Source organism: Macaca nemestrina, chromosome 6 (genome assembly GCF_043159975.1).
Source record: "Macaca nemestrina isolate mMacNem1 chromosome 6, mMacNem.hap1, whole genome shotgun sequence".
Lineage (NCBI taxonomy): Eukaryota > Metazoa > Chordata > Mammalia > Primates > Cercopithecidae > Macaca > Macaca nemestrina.
Genome location: NC_092130.1, coordinates 42,695,104 through 42,711,858, shown reverse-complemented (window position 1 = coordinate 42,711,858; position 16,755 = coordinate 42,695,104). Strand labels below are relative to the sequence as shown.

General features: G+C 42.2%; 3 protein-coding genes across 9 annotated transcripts in view; 1 reads left to right on the top strand and 2 right to left on the bottom strand.

Annotated features, from left to right (window-relative positions):
• Positions 1-16,755, bottom strand: part of LOC105467094 (kelch like family member 3) — a 270,346-nt gene that overhangs the window by 122,593 nt on the left and 130,998 nt on the right. The gene's annotated exons all lie outside the window — the stretch shown is intronic.
• On the bottom strand, positions 9,933-12,762 carry LOC105467096 (heterogeneous nuclear ribonucleoprotein A0). Its single transcript, XM_011716480.3, has one exon. It carries the CDS (start codon positions 12,421-12,423, stop codon positions 11,512-11,514), a length of 912 nt encoding a protein of 303 aa, XP_011714782.1. The 5' UTR covers positions 12,424-12,762; the 3' UTR covers positions 9,933-11,511.
• The window catches only part of LOC105467099 (palladin-like), a 108,344-nt gene continuing 104,459 nt past the window's right edge, over positions 12,871-16,755 (top strand). The window contains exon 1 of the mRNA XM_071098395.1: positions 12,871-13,675. The gene's annotated coding sequence lies outside the window, so the exon portion shown is untranslated. The remainder of the gene's footprint in view (positions 13,676-16,755) is intronic.

The window sequence follows — 16,755 nt, the reverse complement described above, 5'->3', positions numbered from 1 at the left end:
TGAAGACAGCTAAGCCAATCATTCTTCCTTGTAAATGCCCTTTTTCTTTTCTCGCTTTTACCCTCCTTCTCCAGGACATCAGTTCCTCACATTGGCAGGCACCATAACACAGTACAATGGTCCCACACCTAGCTGTGCATCAGAAACATCTGCCCAGCTGGTTAAAATGGTAGGTGTCGGATCAATAGGCATGAAGAAAGTTTTAGGGTTATAGAAATGTTCTGTATCTTGACTGTGGTAATACCTGCACAACTGTATACAAGTACTGCATTTCATTAAACTATATACTTAAAAAGGGTTTATTTTATGCAAATTATACCTCAATAAATCTGGAAAAATGAAAAAACACTGCAGGGTCCAGCTCTTCCTCACACCCATAGAATTAGAGCCTGAGGAACAGGAATTTTAAAAAATTTTTTCCTTTAGTTTTAGAGACGGGGTCTCTCTATGTTGCCCAGGCTGGACTCAAACTTCTTGGGCTCAAGCAATGCTCACACCTCAGCCTCCCAAAATGCTGGGATGGACAGGTGTGAGCTACTGCACCCACTGGGAACAGGAATTTTAATGAACTTCATAGGTGACTCTAATGCACAGCTGGATGCAAACATCACCTGAACAATGAAAGGAGCCCAGACCATTAAAATCAGACAGGGCAAGGTTCAAATGTACTTACCAGAAACATGACCCTAGGCAAGTTACAATCTTCGATTTTCTCATTGAAAAAAGGTGAGAACAATAGTACCTACTTCACAGCGTTGTTAGGTTAGAATGTGAAAGTATGTAAAGCACTTAGCTGAGAGCCTGGCCTATAATAAGCACTCAGCAACTACTAGCAGCTATGATTTTCATTGTCTATGCCAATGCTACCAAACTATAGTTCTGTGAGCACTCCGTCCTAGGTTCAAGAAGAAAATTAAACAGGGCCTCTCCTGGAGCTATTTTCACATCTCCACTGGTTACTATTACCAACAAGGACTAGACAAGACCAAAGCTAAATTAAGGTCCACCCACACCTGTATCACCAAAATGCCCTCTTATATTCAGGAGCACTTGCCAAGTGCCCTCAGACAGCCAGGCAGAAATTGAAAAGGAACTTGAGACCCCAAAAAGTCAAAAGATAAACAAAACAGCACCTTATCCAGAGGAATAAGGACTCTTCCTCTGAAGGTAAAAGAATTCACGCCGAGTAGATTCCAGAGTATAATCACTCATGCCATTTGTGTTGCATTTTTAAGCTTACAAAGTGCTTCATATCCATCATCTCCTTTGACTTAAGACAACATCCCCTGAATGGTAATAATAGCTCCCATTCCTTGAATATTTACTCTGGGCCAGAACCTGTATTCCACACTTCACGTGTACCCTTCTCATTTAATTCTCACAACCCTGTGGGACTATTATCTCTCTTTTAAACAAGAGAGAATCGAGGTTCTGAGAGTTAAATAACTTGAACCAAGTCCTCACAGTTAGTAAATGGCAAAGCTGGAATTTGAACCCAGTTCTGCCTGACCTCAGAGGCCACTATTAGCTATACACAGAATGTACTACCCCTATCTTACTATCTCCATTTTAGAGATAAGCTAATTGAGACAGAGAGAAAAGGTAACTGGGTCAAAACTACCTGGAGAGCCAAGCTCAGTGCAGAACCAGACCCTCAGATGCCTGGCCTAATGCCCTTTTCACCTTATCTCTGGATGAGGAAAAACAGCTTTGAACTCCTAAAGATATTACATACAGGCTGGCATCCAAGGCTTCCCAACAGTTACTATACTAAAGTCCTTCCACCTGGATTCCTCTGGGCACCTAGCTTATTGACCAGGACTAGCCAAAGAATGCTCTTGGGGAAAGCTGGAAGAGTACCACCAGACCCCAAGGGAATTAAAAAAAAAAAAAAAAAAAAATGGGCAGCTCTGGGGCAGACCAACTAAAGCAACAAGCAGAGTACTTCACACAGACCAGCACACTGGTCTCTGAGTCTTCCTATGAATCTGCAACCTACAAGTGGTGCCCTCTGCTGGCAAAAGTATACATCTCTTCATAACAAAAGTAAAACCTAATTACTACACCAGTGGCTTAGGAAGGAAAAAAAAAAAAATCTGCTTCCTTCACAGACATTCTCTTCAGGAAAGAACACTATTTCTTACTTACGACTTTCCAATAGGTATATGCAACTTTAAACCGACTGCAATGATCCTCTCCTCTATCTGCTGCCTCTGCCTCACGTCTGCAGTTCTTTCCTTTCTGGATCCAAAGAAAATTGGGCTGTTTCACATTAAAAGATAAAATATAAATAAAGGATGCAAAGCCCCAAAGTCAAGAATACAATGATGTGTATGTGGGTGAGATCGGGTCTGCACATCTAGCAAGTACAGAGAATTGAGGGAGGCACACACTTTAAGTGATATAAAACCCATGGGCAAGTATGCTCAAATATTTTGGTAAATCTCTACTTTCATAAAATAGCATGCTTATAATTCAGTCAACTAAGTCTCACTGAATGTCTACTATGCAGGCTGTACTAGAGAGTGACAGCATAAATCCTATATTAATATAATGCCAAAGAGCATACAAGCTGTTTGAGAAAATTAGACATAGGCATATACAATGGTAAAAAGTATGAGAGTCAAATACAGAAAAGGTATCATGGAAACTCGGTGGAAGAAGAGGCAACTTCCAGTTGGGGAGAGAGAGAGGATGATATGAGAACAGAAATAAATTGAGAACTTAATAATTCTATGGAGTTTTTAAAAGGTATTCATAATTGTAAATATTTGCAAATAAGTAATTTCAATGTCCCATGATTTCATTAAAAAAATTTTTTTGGCCGGGCATGGTGGTTCACACCTGTAATCCCAGCACTTTGGGAGGACAAGGAGAGAGGACCACTTGAGCCCAGTAGTTTTGAGACCAGCCTGGGGAACATAGTGAGACCTCATCTCTACAAAAAAAAACACTTTAAAACTTAACCAGGCATAGTGGTGTGCACCTGTAGTCCTAGCTACTTAGAAGGCACGGGCAGAGGGATCGCCTGAGCCCAGGAGTTTGAGGCTGCAGTGAGCCATGATTGCACCACCACTGTGCTACAGCCTGGGCAACAGGGCAGAAACTCTGTACCCCTTAAACAGTAATTTTAAGAAATTCTGTACCCCTTAAACAGAGTTTAAGAAACTCTGTACCCCTTAAACAGTAATTTTCCATTTTTACCTCTATGAATTTGCCTACCCTAGGTACCTCATATAAGCGCACAGTATGTCCTTTTGTGTCAGGTTTATTTCACTTGGCATATTTTCAAGGTTCCTTCATCTTGTAGCACATACCAGAAATTTATTCTTTCTTATGGCTGAATATTCCATTGTATGTATATACCACATCTTGTTAATTCATTCACCTGATAACACTGAGTTAATATTTCACCTTCTGACAGACCTCAGTTAACATTTCCCTAATATTTGACAGTTTCCAATTTTTTGCCACATTGTAATTTTTATGCAAAGACTGTTTTCCTTTCAATAAATTTTTCAATAAACTATCTGTTAGGTTAAATTCCTAGTAATGGTGTCCCAGAGCATATGAATACTTTAATAGTTCTTAATAAATAAATCCATAATTTTACCCTCATTTGCCATTTTTCATAACCAGATGGACAAATTCCTGTCAGCAATTTGTTACAAATGTATAAAGTGTGACAAAACCAAATGAAGGGAAGCTTTTGGAGAAAAGAAAAGGAATTAACAAAGCAGAAACAGCTCAGAAGAGCTCTCCACTAGACAGAGCTGGCTGACTTCTGTGATAGGTTGCCCAACTGCTTCTTCTATCCACAACCTGATGTTTTCCAATTAACTTGGTGACTCTTAAAAAAAAAAAAAAAAATCTAGCTGTGTCAGAGATCTCCCGGACCAAGCCCATATTCAGAGATTCGATAGAAGGGCTCGCAAAACTCAGCACTAAGTATCATACTCGTGGCTAAAGTTTATTACAGTGCCACAGTAGGTGTACACAGTTGGATCATACAGGAAAAAGACATAAGCAGAATCTGGAGGAATCCACGTGCAATCTTCTTTAGGATCTCTCCCTCCCATGAAGATTCACACAGAGCACATTTTTATATGAGTGATGTTTCTGCCTAGGCACTCAGTATGCAAGGTTTTCACTGGGAGTTTGGTCATATAGACACCCTTTACCTGGCATGTATCAAAATTCCATACTACTAGAAGGAAAGCAGGTATTTAGTATAAATCATCTTGTTTGCACAGTCTAGGTACGGTGAACCACCTTTATTAGTTAGTGAACAGTGGGAATACCCCTAAATCCACATGTTCAGATAAGGGCCAACCATGCAAGTAGGCCATTCTAAAAAATACCAGTCTCAGGCCAGATATAACTTTTTCTGCACACCCCCAATTCAAGATTCATTTTAGCCAAAAAGCAGCATCTCTCAATATATATATGTATATACCTATGTTAGAGTTGAAAAGATTGTGGATCATTCATGCCTTATCCAAGTAGTTCCAATTGCTTTCCTTATAAACCTTCATTGAAAGCAGCTGTATGACAGGAATAGGAATTTTGAGAAATGCAGAATCTTTTAAAATTCAAATCAGATCATGGAACTCCTCTGCTCAAAACTGAAATGGCTCACCATTCATCTAGTAAAAGCCAAAATCCTTACAACAACCTACAAGTCCCTACATGATCTGGCCCCTCTCTGGCCTCATTATTCCTTTTCTCCTCTTCATTCAGGTCCAGCAACCCTGAACAATTTGCGTTTCCTCAGAGGCCAGACACAGTCCTGCCTCAGGGCTTTTGCTCTTCCTAATCCTCTACCTAGAATGCTCTTTCTCTTCCCCTAAATACCTATATTGCTCACTGCCACATTTCCTTCAAGTCTTTGCTCAAATGTCACTTTCTGATAGATCTACCCATACCACCCTATTTTAAAGTATGCTATCCTCACAAACATCCCTTGCAACACTCACCATTCCTCACCCTAATTTTTTCTATACTTTTCATCTTCTAACACACCATATAATTTATTATGTCTTATTGCCTGTCTCTGCCCAGTAAAATATAAGCTCTTTGAGGGCAGGGATTTTTGTCTTTTTCTTCTGTATTTCCAGCAGAATCAAAAAGCAGAAGGGTAACAAATTTTAATTTGACATAGTAAGAAACAGGGAGGCACTGAATTTAGGGGTAGTAACCTAGTGCAAATAGCTAGGTCTTCATGTCTGGTGGTGTTGGAAGATCAAGTCATTAGAAAATGTGAAAGTTTTTTTTCAAATTTCACTGAAGAGATGACCACAGTATATTCAGTTATTGAAGAGTTTTAATAAAAGGAACTATTTACAAGAGTGTGGGCACAGTTAAGGCAAATCAACAAGGTTTGAACCATATTGGGACTAGAGAATCTAGCAAATAGGAGATAGTTACGAGAAGTCAGAAAAGACCTAGAGCCATTGGAGCAGAGCTGTGACCACTGACAATCTCTTGCTAAGTATATGAGAAAGAGCAGGAACAAATATTTCAGCCTCACCTTTGTATCACGGTCCAAACCCACCATGAATAAAGCCAGAAAAGAGAGTATGCAGTTCTTTAGTAGTCAACCTCCCAGGAACACAGAGCAAGAGAGATAAAGATGGAAAGTGGATCAGAAAGGGCAAAAAGAATATCCAGCACAATGGCCATTTTGTAAAGCTATATGCACAAGACACAACGCTTCAATGTGCTACCAGCATCTTTGACTATGTCCAAATCTTCCTTCTAAATCTTCTCTATCACCAGTGGCATCACCATCCTCTCACTCACACAGTAATTTTGATTAATCTACTCCCTCTTCCTCATTCTTCATATATCCAATCATTTGTCAATTATGCTTTCACAATTTACCTCTTCTGTCAGTCTATTTCCAATGCCACCTCTTTGTTCATGCTCTCTCATTCTCTTACCTGGTTAACATCAGTTGTCTTAGCAAACTTCCCACTTTGAAACATCCCCCACTGCCATTTATGTTACTCAATGCTACTGGACTATTCTCTGTGAATTAGTTTCACTACCACTACTGTTGCTCAAAAACCTTTAATGACTTTTACTGCCTACCAGGTAAGTCCAAACTCCTTAGCCTACTACTCAAAGACCTCAGTAATCTGGTTCCACCTTAATTTTCCCAATTTATTTCTCACAAGTCTCTTTTATCTTAGTACAAATTAGTCATTTGTTATCTGGAAGTCAATGAAGCTTAATGAAAGGAGCAAAATGACTAGAATTGGTCAGACTTGGATTCAACTCTCAGTTCTATCATGTCATCAGCTGGGGGTCCTTGGGAGTTATTTTTCTGGCATGAGATTTAGCAACCTTATCTGTGAAGCGGAAGGTTACTAAATGATGCAATGAGAACATCTGTAAATGTACCTAGTGTTGGACATCAATTAGCAAACTTCTCTGAATATGCTCCATGTTTCTGCCTATCTGTCCTCTACCTAAAATGCCCCCTTTCTCCTTCCACCTTCTCTATGAGAACCTTAATCTTTTAAGATTAAATGTTATATGCTCCACAATGCTTTTCTTGATCCTTCTTCCTGCCTGAAGTCACCTCTCAACACTCACATTATTTATACCTTCCTAATATTAACAAATACTTAAAACATTACAGATAGCTAACATGATTCATCTCTCTCCTACTAGAGTTGAAGCAGCAGTGATTTAGATAACTACCACATGGAAGCTCACCCAGCAAGTAAAGAGCAAAGCCTAAAGACCATGCATGTCTCAGGTACTAAGATATAAAATATGCCTTTTGCTAGTCTGTCCCACTTCTTCCTTAGGGGCCAAATAGTAAGATTACTGTGTACCAGAGACTATAGTAAGCCCTTCTTTATATGCATTCTTTCATTGAATCTGCTCAACAATCCTATGCAGTAGGTATTACTATAGCCTATTTTTTACAAATAAGGAAAGTGAGGCTCGGGCCAGTTTGTCCAAGGTCGCAGTGCTATAAAGTGACTGTGTCAGGAATAGAATTTGATCTATTAGATGCCCAAATTTATGTCCTTAAGGGCTATGAAATATTAAACCAGACACCCACTATGAAGCAAATTACATTTGCAACATAAGCATCAAAGACAAAATATACCTTTGATTTCTAAAAAGTAACGAATTAAGAAGAATCTTAATTTTCATCAGAGAATATACATTCAATGACAATGGAACTAACTCCAATTTGGATGATGTGAACAATAAGAGATTGTGACCCAATGCTGTAAAGGAAAAGATGCATCATCTCAAAATAAATTGAATTCCAACAAGAACGCAAGATATGTGAAGAGAGCAACCGCGTTTGTCTCACTGCTGTGAGACATAGAACTGTCTTACACAAAGGTGCCTAACACCCAATGAAATTGAGGATAAACACTGGGAAATAAGCACACTGTTTAAATGGCAAAAGTTTACACTTGAGAACTTTAGAGCAGGAAATGATACCTATTTCAGATAGACTTTTTAAGTAAACCATACAAAGTGGTAAAAGAATCAAAGAGACAAAGAAAGTCTGCCTGAATAGAGAAGGAAGCAGTTAAGAACTACCACCAAAGGTGTCTTCCTGAATCCTTTTCCTCTCTGAAGGTTCAAATCATCTAGCTTCAAATGAAAGTAAAAAAATAGGTGGAAAATAGAGAATTGCCCTTTCTAATCTTCCTAGTTTGGAATTCCTTTTTAAATAGCAGCTTTCAAATATATTTTTTATAATAAATGTTTTATCTTGTAACATTTACATTCTCATTTAAGGCAAATATGAAGTTCACTCAAAAGCAGGGCAGCTAAGGAGTTATTTGATGAGGCAGTCTTTGTTGCTATTTCAAAAGGCCAAAATAAGGCTAAGAGGAGGAAAATTTCCCCAATGATCACCTTAAAGTGATTCGGTAAGTTGGTTAAGATTTAGAAAGACACCCTAAGTGCAAGTGCTGTTTTTTTGGGTAAAATCCATGCAGTCTAGATGCAGTTCTGCTCAAAATCCAACATGCAAATGCCTATCTGCAATCAGCAGACACAGGCAGACAAAATTTAACCTAAAATGCAAATTCTCAAAACTTAAGCACACTTAAAAGGTAAACTAAATAAGCCTACAAATCCAGTAATTGATACTGTCACTTCTGGTTTTGAAGGAAATCATAAAGCAAAATTCTCGAGTATCCTTAATTTTTAGGTTTATTTAAAAACAAAAATTATGAAAATTAGATTTGAATATGAGATGTTCCAAATCACTAACAATGGGTGAATGGGTACAATCAATCAGTATAGTCATTCTGATTTGATAGCTATCACTGTGAATCGTCACTCTGATTTGATAGTTCACTGTGAACCTTAACCATTTGCAAGCTTTTTTTTTTTTTTTTTTTTTTTTTTGGATACAGTAAATCAGTACCAATGAGAGCTTTTTAAATGACCTGAAACACTACAGGTAAGTATTCCAATCAAAAACTCCAAAATGCTCCAAAATCTGAAATTTTTTGAGTGCAGACATGACATTGAAAAGAAATGCTCATTGGAGCATTTTGGATTTTACATTTTTGTATGAGAGCTGCTCAGCTGGTAAATATAATGCAAATATTCAAAAATTGAAAAAAATCCAAACTTAAAACACTTCTGGGCCCAAGAATTTCAGATAAGGGATACTCAACCTGTATCATCTTTAACTGCCTTTCAAACCACTTTCAACTAAAGACTACTGCATTTAGACTTTTAAAAGAATGTAAATGCAAAAATTCTTCACATTAAGATGAAAAATAGGAGGATTAAAAATAGGAGGTTCACTTTTATTTTGCTAATCCGTCAAAATACATTCAAGCATAGCACGAAAATTATATTCAACACTAGGTTCTGTACCACCTGCTCCCATGAACTCTTAAATCTGAATAATGTTCAGATAATTCTCATAGGTGGAAGGGGTCAAAACATACAACCAGTTGTCCGTCCTCCCCAAGTCCCACATGCCAAAATGCTTTTGCATATAAAGTGACAAGAGGAACCCAGAAGTGACTAAATACCACTATGCTTTTTTCTTCACTACAGTTTATAGCAATTTTAAGGGTAGACACATGACAATAAAGTGTTAATATACCATGAACAGGACAGGTTGCCTTCCTAATAAACAGAAAATCCTATTACATAATTCAATTGCAAACTTTAGAAGCCACTATATTCCCATGTTGGGAATATAAAATGACAATAACCTTATTAAACTGAAAACCCTGAGAAAGGTGAACTACTATTCCAATTGATCCAGGTCTTCCCACCAAAACTGAGTAAGTCAAGCAGAGTAGTATTTAACAATTGCAACGAAAAATCTCAGAATCATTTTCTGTATCCTAGAGGCCACTCTACAGCCAACAAAAAGTTGGACCAAATTACCAAATGAAGTAGCCCACATGTAATTTGTATATCACTAGAATTAAAAAAAAGACAGAAATGTATGGAAACTGTAGATTTGAGAGCAAAGGATTTGACTATGTGTTAATCACATCAATGTGCAAAAACATTCACCCCATTTGTCAGAGGATATAACACTATTTGTACCAAGCATCCGCTACCCTTTGTCAAAGTGACTACTGAGCAGACATAACTTAGCCTAATAATCTTAACCTTTCTTCATACTTCTTTAAAAGCCCCGTCAATCAGAGAAAAAAAAAAAATCTGGCAAGAACTAGACCTTTAGGAATTGAACAGTGACAAAAAGTTAAAAAATGGTTCAATATTAAAATATTATTTTATTTTAAAGCCCAATAATCTTTCAGAAAGTTTCTTAGTATAGCTTTGAGCCTTCAACATCAATATTTAAGTCAAATATTTAAGTTAAATATTATCATAACATCAAGTTAAGCACACTAGATTAAAAGGTACTCTGAACCCACCCACCAGGTTATACATACTCTCACTCAATCATGTAAAGAATTGAATTCTTTATTTGTGATATCCATAAACGTTGCTATTCTATATTTCTATTCAGAAAGGCAATTTTCTCCTATTATCAGTTTTTTCTTCTCTTATAAACAACAACTTGAATGCTATTGCATGAAAGGGCTACAAATATACATTTGTTAACCAAGCAGAATACACAGATATTTTGCTTTACAACTTGCACCTAAAATACCAGTATACGTAGCTGGTTCATTAGTTGTCATAGCAATTTAGGGCTATTGCCCAAGCTATGCATAGCAGTTTACATTTTCAAACCTCATATAGAAAGGGCAATTGTGATATGAACTGGCAACTACATTCCTGTGAAGCCCATCTCAGTTACAAGCAAACGTGTAACTTCCAAGTCTGCAAAGAATTCTGATGGCAAAACTTCTATATCTGATGCAATTGTCCTAAGCAAGTTTTTAAACAAATTGTTTCGCAGCTACTCTGCCATTCTGCCAGTAGGTGGTGCTACAAAGATCGGGAAAAGGATTTCCATGAGGACAACAGTTCAGATATAGGGGGGGAAAAAAAAACCGTTTAAACCTGCTCTGAAAGTACAAAAACGCATCTGAGGGTAAAATATAACCCTTATTTTTAACCATTCATTACAGATAAACCAGTAAGAGGGATGAAACTAGGCCATCTGAAAAATTTTAAACAGTTTATATGAATGACATGCTTAACACAAACTATATAGAACTACACAGTACACAGTTTGAAGTAAATTGTCATAGAAATGACCAACCATGTCAAGATGGTAAGCAAATCGCTTAGTACAAGAGATGGATGCACAGAAACTTAAGAGTTTAAAAAGCCACATCCACCACTTCAAAAGTTTTGCCTGTAAGGGATATAATTCAACACGCAACTAGCAGGGCAACGGGGGGTGGGGGGGGGGAACCACAGGACCTCTTAAGTTTCTCTAAGTACACATCAAGAATAAAGAATTAACACGTAAAGTCTTAAACAAATATCCCTTAAAAACGGTACGGAATGGATCCTAGAAAAGAAATGTTAGACATGTACGGTCAAACACAATGATTTATTAAAAATAAAACGTAAAAATGATTTTTGTACATATGCTTCCAAATTTCAGGCATGGGATCCAAGTAGATTTCATAGAAAACGCTGTAGCCAGGTTATCAAGTCCTTACAACAAAGTAAACTACCCCCCACCCCAACCCCCGCCCAGGTTTTGCTACAGAATCAGCAAGTTCACTCCCTCCCTCCCCCCAAAAAACACAAATTAAAACAAGACATTTTGCTAGTATAAAAACGACCAAGGTCCAAGTAATAATAAAAAAATAGAGTCCATCAATGACTGTAACACAAAAATGTGTATGTGGGGCCGAGTCCATCTTCAGAGGGAGAGACAAGAGAGGTGGCAGGCAAATAGAGGAACACCCCCAAGGGTAAGCAGCCTTAGAAGTGGCTCCCCCAAGGGCAAAACAGGGAAGGCGGTGGTGTGGGTGTGAGGGGGTGGGGCTTAGGAGTTGACCCCACTTGGGTTTTTGAAAAGAGCTACCCCAAGAGCCACTCCCAGGCATTTTAAATTTTCTTTTAGAAGGAGCTCCCTCCATAGCCACCCCCACCTCCATAGCCGCCTCTGTAAGGTCCACTATTACTGCGACCGCCCCAGCTGCTGCCTCCGCCGCCGCCGCCGCTCTTCATGGGCCCGTAAGAGGACTGATGCTGACTGTAGCTGCCGAAGCCGCCGAAGCCGTTACCGTAGTCGCTCCCACCGTAGGACGAACCGCCGCCGCCGCCTCCGTAAGCATTGTAGCCGCCGCCACCGCCGCCGCCGTAACCACCGTAGCTGTTGTAACCGCCGCCGCCGCCCTTGGAAAGGCCGTTCTGGTCTCGACCACCGCCGCGCCCCCGGCCGCCTCGGCCGCCCCGGGAGGATCGGGAGCCGCCTCCACCCCCACCGGAGTAGATATCCTCCTTGGGGACTGCCTTCTTCACCTCCACACGATGGCCCTGAATCGGATGGAACTTGACCACCGCGGCCTTGTCTGCCGCGTCGTGATTCTGAAAATACACGAAGCCGAATCCACGCTTCTTGCCGGACTGCTTGTCGGCAATAATCTCGGCCTTTTCCACGGTGCCAAACTGCGAGAAGTGCTCGATCAGGTCGCCCTCAGCCACGTCTCCCTTAAGGCCGCCGACAAAGAGCTTCTTAACCTTGGCGTGGGCACCGGGCCGCGCCGAATCCTCCCGGGACACCGCCCGCTTCAGCTCCACAGTGTTGCCGTCCACGGCATGGGGCGAGGCGGCCATGGCGGCGTCGGCCTCCTCCACATTGGAGTAGGTCACGAAGCCAAAGCAACGGGAGCGCTTGGTCTGGGGATTCACCACCACCACGCAGTCCGTCAGAGTCCCAAAGGCCTCAAAGTGGCCGCGCAGGCCCGACTCACTCGTCTGCACATTGAGGCCGCCGATGAACAGCTTACACAACTGGGAATTCTCCATCTCCAAGGCTCGGGCCTTGCCCCCGCCCTGCGAGCTCCGAGGTTTCGCCGTCGCCGCCGTTATCGTTGGTTAAGGCCTCTACACAGCTTGGGCCCAGCCGTTGCTGGAGCCACCCCCGCCGGTCACCGACAGGGAAGGGAAAAAGGGAAGGGGAGGGAAGGAAGGAAGAAAGGAAGAAAGGAAGGGGGAGGGAAGGGGAGCGGTGCCGGCGAAAGGGCGAGCCGAGGAGACTGGAAGACAACCAAGGCCACCGCTACCGCCGCCGCCACCTCCGCTCCCCTATCTGGGCACCACACAAAGAGGCCGCTGAACGCGCGCGCACCCTCCCCGAGGCGTGCGTCACCGCCGACGTACGGCAGCCTAGGGCTGCCCTCCAATCCCCGCCTCGCTCCCCTTAATCCCGCCTACCGCGCCGCAGCGCCGCTCTAGATCACGGACTCCCCGCCCTCCGCGGTCTATTCAAGCCCGCGGCCTGTGCCGCTCCCGCCTCCCCTTCTGCCAGCCCGCTCTCATTCCCGAGCGCCCTATTGTCCCTTGACATGGGTCCCTCCCTGCCCTCCGCGCACCGCCGCGATTCATTTCCTCCTAGCACTGCGGCTGTTCCCAGTGTTTCTCCCCCTCCCCTTTCCTCATCTCCGCGCCCAACTCCGCAGTGGCGTTCGCGCCAGCCCCTTGAGAGACATGTCAGTTCAGCCAATCACCGTGATCCCCTCGCACCCACTTCCGTTTTCGGCAGCTGTTGGACGGGCGCGCTCCCCGGAGCGCGCTTGCCCCGGCGCCCCCAGCATGCAGAGCCTGTCTGCCACCCCCTCGCCTTCTGCAGCCCAGGGCTTTGCAGGGGAGAGAGCAGGAGGCGCGCTGGGGGCCATTCCCAGCGGATGCGGCCTGGGGCGCCACGCGCGGGCTTTTTGAAAACTTGACGTTGGGGTTGGGGGCCCGGATCTACCCGCCCCCTTTCCGCTTGTCCGCTACACCTGGCGTCCCCGCCCCACCTCCCGCCTGCACAAAGATGGAGGGCAGAGGCCTGGTCCACGAAGGCGGTTATTAACCGTTTACGGTGGGCCGACATGCGGTTAAACTAAAACTTTGCCACGTGGCCCTGCGCAAAAGCGAGCCCGAGGCGGCGGTGTGAAAGACAACGGAACCAAAGAGCTTCAGACATTACGAACCAGACGAGGCGCGACATCCCTGCCACCCTCCCGCCATCCTTGAAGCCCTCCCACGACGCCCTCTCAGAAGGAGGCCTTTTCAGGTCCCCTTGGCATACTCCAAAATTTTCATTTAACCTCAGTGAATGGGTTTTTATGTGTAATTTACATCATCCATGTGTTGCTTTCTTTCAACTAGAATGTTAGTTTTTTGTTTTTGTTTTTTTTTTTGTTTGAGATGAGTTTCACTTTTGTTGCCGAGGCTGGAGTGCAGTGGGGCAATCTCGGCTCAGCAGCCTCCGCCTCCTGGGTTCAAGCTGTTCTCCTGCCTCAGTCTCCTGAGTAGCTGAGATTACAGGCGCCCACCACCATGCCCGGCTGATTTTTGTATTTTAGTAGAGATGGGGTTTCACCATGTTGGTCAGGCTGGTCTGGAACTCCTGACTTCAGGTGATCCATCTGCCTCGGCCTCCCAAAGTGCTGGGTTACAGGCGTTAGCCACCGCGCCTGGCCTAGAATGTTAGCTTTGCTTGTTTTTTGTGTTTTGTTTTGTTTTTTGTTTTTTTGAGACGGAGTCTCGCCCAAGCTGGAGTGCTACGGCACGATCTTGGTTTACTGCAACCTCTGCCTCCCAGGTTCAAGCGATTCTCCTGCCTCAGCCTCCCGAGTAGCTGGGACTACAGGCACGCACCACCACGCCTGACTAATGTGTGTATTTTTTAGTAGAGACAGGGTGAACATGTTGGCCGGACTGGTCTCAAACTCGTGACCTAGTGATCCTCCCGCCTCGGCCTCCTAAAAGTAGAATGTTAGCTTTTTAAAGGTGTTGGTTAGACGAACGTTTTACAGAGAGAAAGAGAGATCATATAGCCCTAAGTCACTGCTTTTAGTGCCCTCACTCAGATGGGAATGGAAGAAAATTACAACGGCTTCCATTTATTGAGCCTTTGTGTGCCAAGCAAGATACATGGGGTGGGACATAGTTAATATGAGGCATTACGTGACCAAAAGCCTCCAAAACTATATGGTAAATACTGAAGAAGTTAAGAGGAATTCCTCACCGTATCCTCAAGTATTCAGGAAAGATTTAGGAAAGAATTGGAAGTTGCACTGAACCTCAGAGCCAAAGACTAGTTAGTATCCTAAACAAATTAAGGCTGGAACAGAAAACCAAATACCACAAGTTCTCACTTATAAGTGGGAGCTACACATTGAGTACATATGGACACAAAAGAAGGGAACATTAGGTCTTTTTTAAGGATGGCGGGTGGGAGGAGGGTGAGGACTGAAAAACTACCTATGAGGTATTATGCTGGTGACTTGGGTGACAAAATTATCTATACACCAAACCCCCAAGACAATTTACCCACATAACAAACCTCCACACGTATCCCTTGAACCTAAAATTAAAAATTGGAAAGGAAAAAAAAAAAGATTTCTATATGGAGTTTACTTGAGCAAAATCCAGAGGGAACATAAGCTTCAAGAGACAGGGAGTGGACCAGTTAGTTTGAGAGGAGCAGGCAGTTTTAGATAGAAAACAGTAAGAGGTAAGACAGGTTGAGGGTCTTTGATACTATGAAATGATACTATGGAATGTGTTGAATCTTAGGTTAAGTAGTTAGGGGGATATTGTAACAAAGGTAAATAGATGGACTAAAGTTTGAGGGTAAACTCGTCTGGTCTATCACTTACCCTGTAACCATCCAGTTATGTGACTTTGGGCAAGTTACTTAACCTTTTTAAAAATGTAATCAGTTTTATTATCTTAAAATGGGAATAGTAAAACATCTTTCTGTTGTAGTGAAAATTAAAGAGATTCTACATGTATACATGCCTGGCACATAGTAAGTGCTCAGTTTGTCCAATTATATGAATCCTATGCCTGGTGGTGGCAATATGGCTGTAAACAACAGACAAAAACCTGTGCCCTCATGATGCTTACATTCTAGTGGGAAGAAGCAGACAATAAACAAGAGTGGTATATGGCATGTTAGATACATTGGAAAAAAAAACGAAAGAGGACAGGAGAAAGCTATTAACCATGTTATTACAAAAAAAAAAAAATTCAAATGTCAGGATTTGCCTATTGATAATAAAGAAAAGGGAAAGTGGGCTGGGCACAGTGGCTCATGCCTGTAATCCCAGCACTGTGGGGGGCTGAGGCAGGCAGATCACTTGAGGTCAGGAGTTCAAGACCAGCATGGCCAACAAATTGAAACCCCATGCGTGGTGGCGCATGCCGTAATCCCAGCTACTTGGGAGGCTGAAGCAGGAGAATTGCTTGAATGCAGGAGGCAGACGCTACTGTTAGCGGAGATGGCACCACTGTTTTAGAGTCATCCAAATCTTAAACCAGTAAAAGATGAACTTCCGAAGGAATAAAGACCATAACTTACGAAAACTGTTACTTTAGGAATTTACAATTTTAGTAGATAGTTTTTGTCTACATTGTTTTTAAATAATAGTTTACCAGCAGTGCCCAACCTTTCTGGCACCAACGGCCTATTTCATGAAAACAATTTTTCCACAGACCAGGATGTGGTTTCAGGATGATTCAAGTGCATTACATTTATTGTGCACTTTATTTCTATTATTATTGCATCATAATATTCAATGAAATATAATAATTATACAACTCACTATAACATAGAATCAGTGGGAGTCTTGAGCTTGTTTTCCTGCAACTAGCCGGTTCCCATCTAGGGGTGACACCCAAAGTGTGTTGCTTATGTCCAGTTTACTCCATGATCTCGTTTTGGTTGCTGTCACTGCAGAAAACCCTGCATCACAAATATAGGATGCTGGAAATGGAAGCAGGCTTTTCAGTGCTTTTGTGGCAATCTCAGGATATTCCACCTTGACTTTAATCCAGAATGTATGGAAATTTGAAGTTGTCTCAAACATACAAGGTCGCCGTCACCTGCAATCTCAAGCAGTTGATCCTCTTCCAGTATGGACAAAGTCGATTCTCCTGGCTTATTCACAAATGGGTGGTGGATCCATTCCTTCCCAGTTCAGGGTTTTTTTGTGGTTGGCAAGTAAAGCTGAAACTCTTTTGAAAGCTGAGCTAGGTGATCATGCACCAGCTGGGAGAAAGAAGGTCCTGGCTCAGCCTCTTTCAAAATCTCTGCTAATGTTTGAAACATGTCAGAAATCCCAATGTTCACTCGTCACCCCCAAA

What these genes read in the sequence shown, in the direction of transcription:
- LOC105467096 (XM_011716480.3), bottom strand. Translation starts at nt 12,423, where the DNA reads ATGGAGAATTCCCAGTTGTGTAAGCTGTTCATCGGCGGCCTCAATGTG.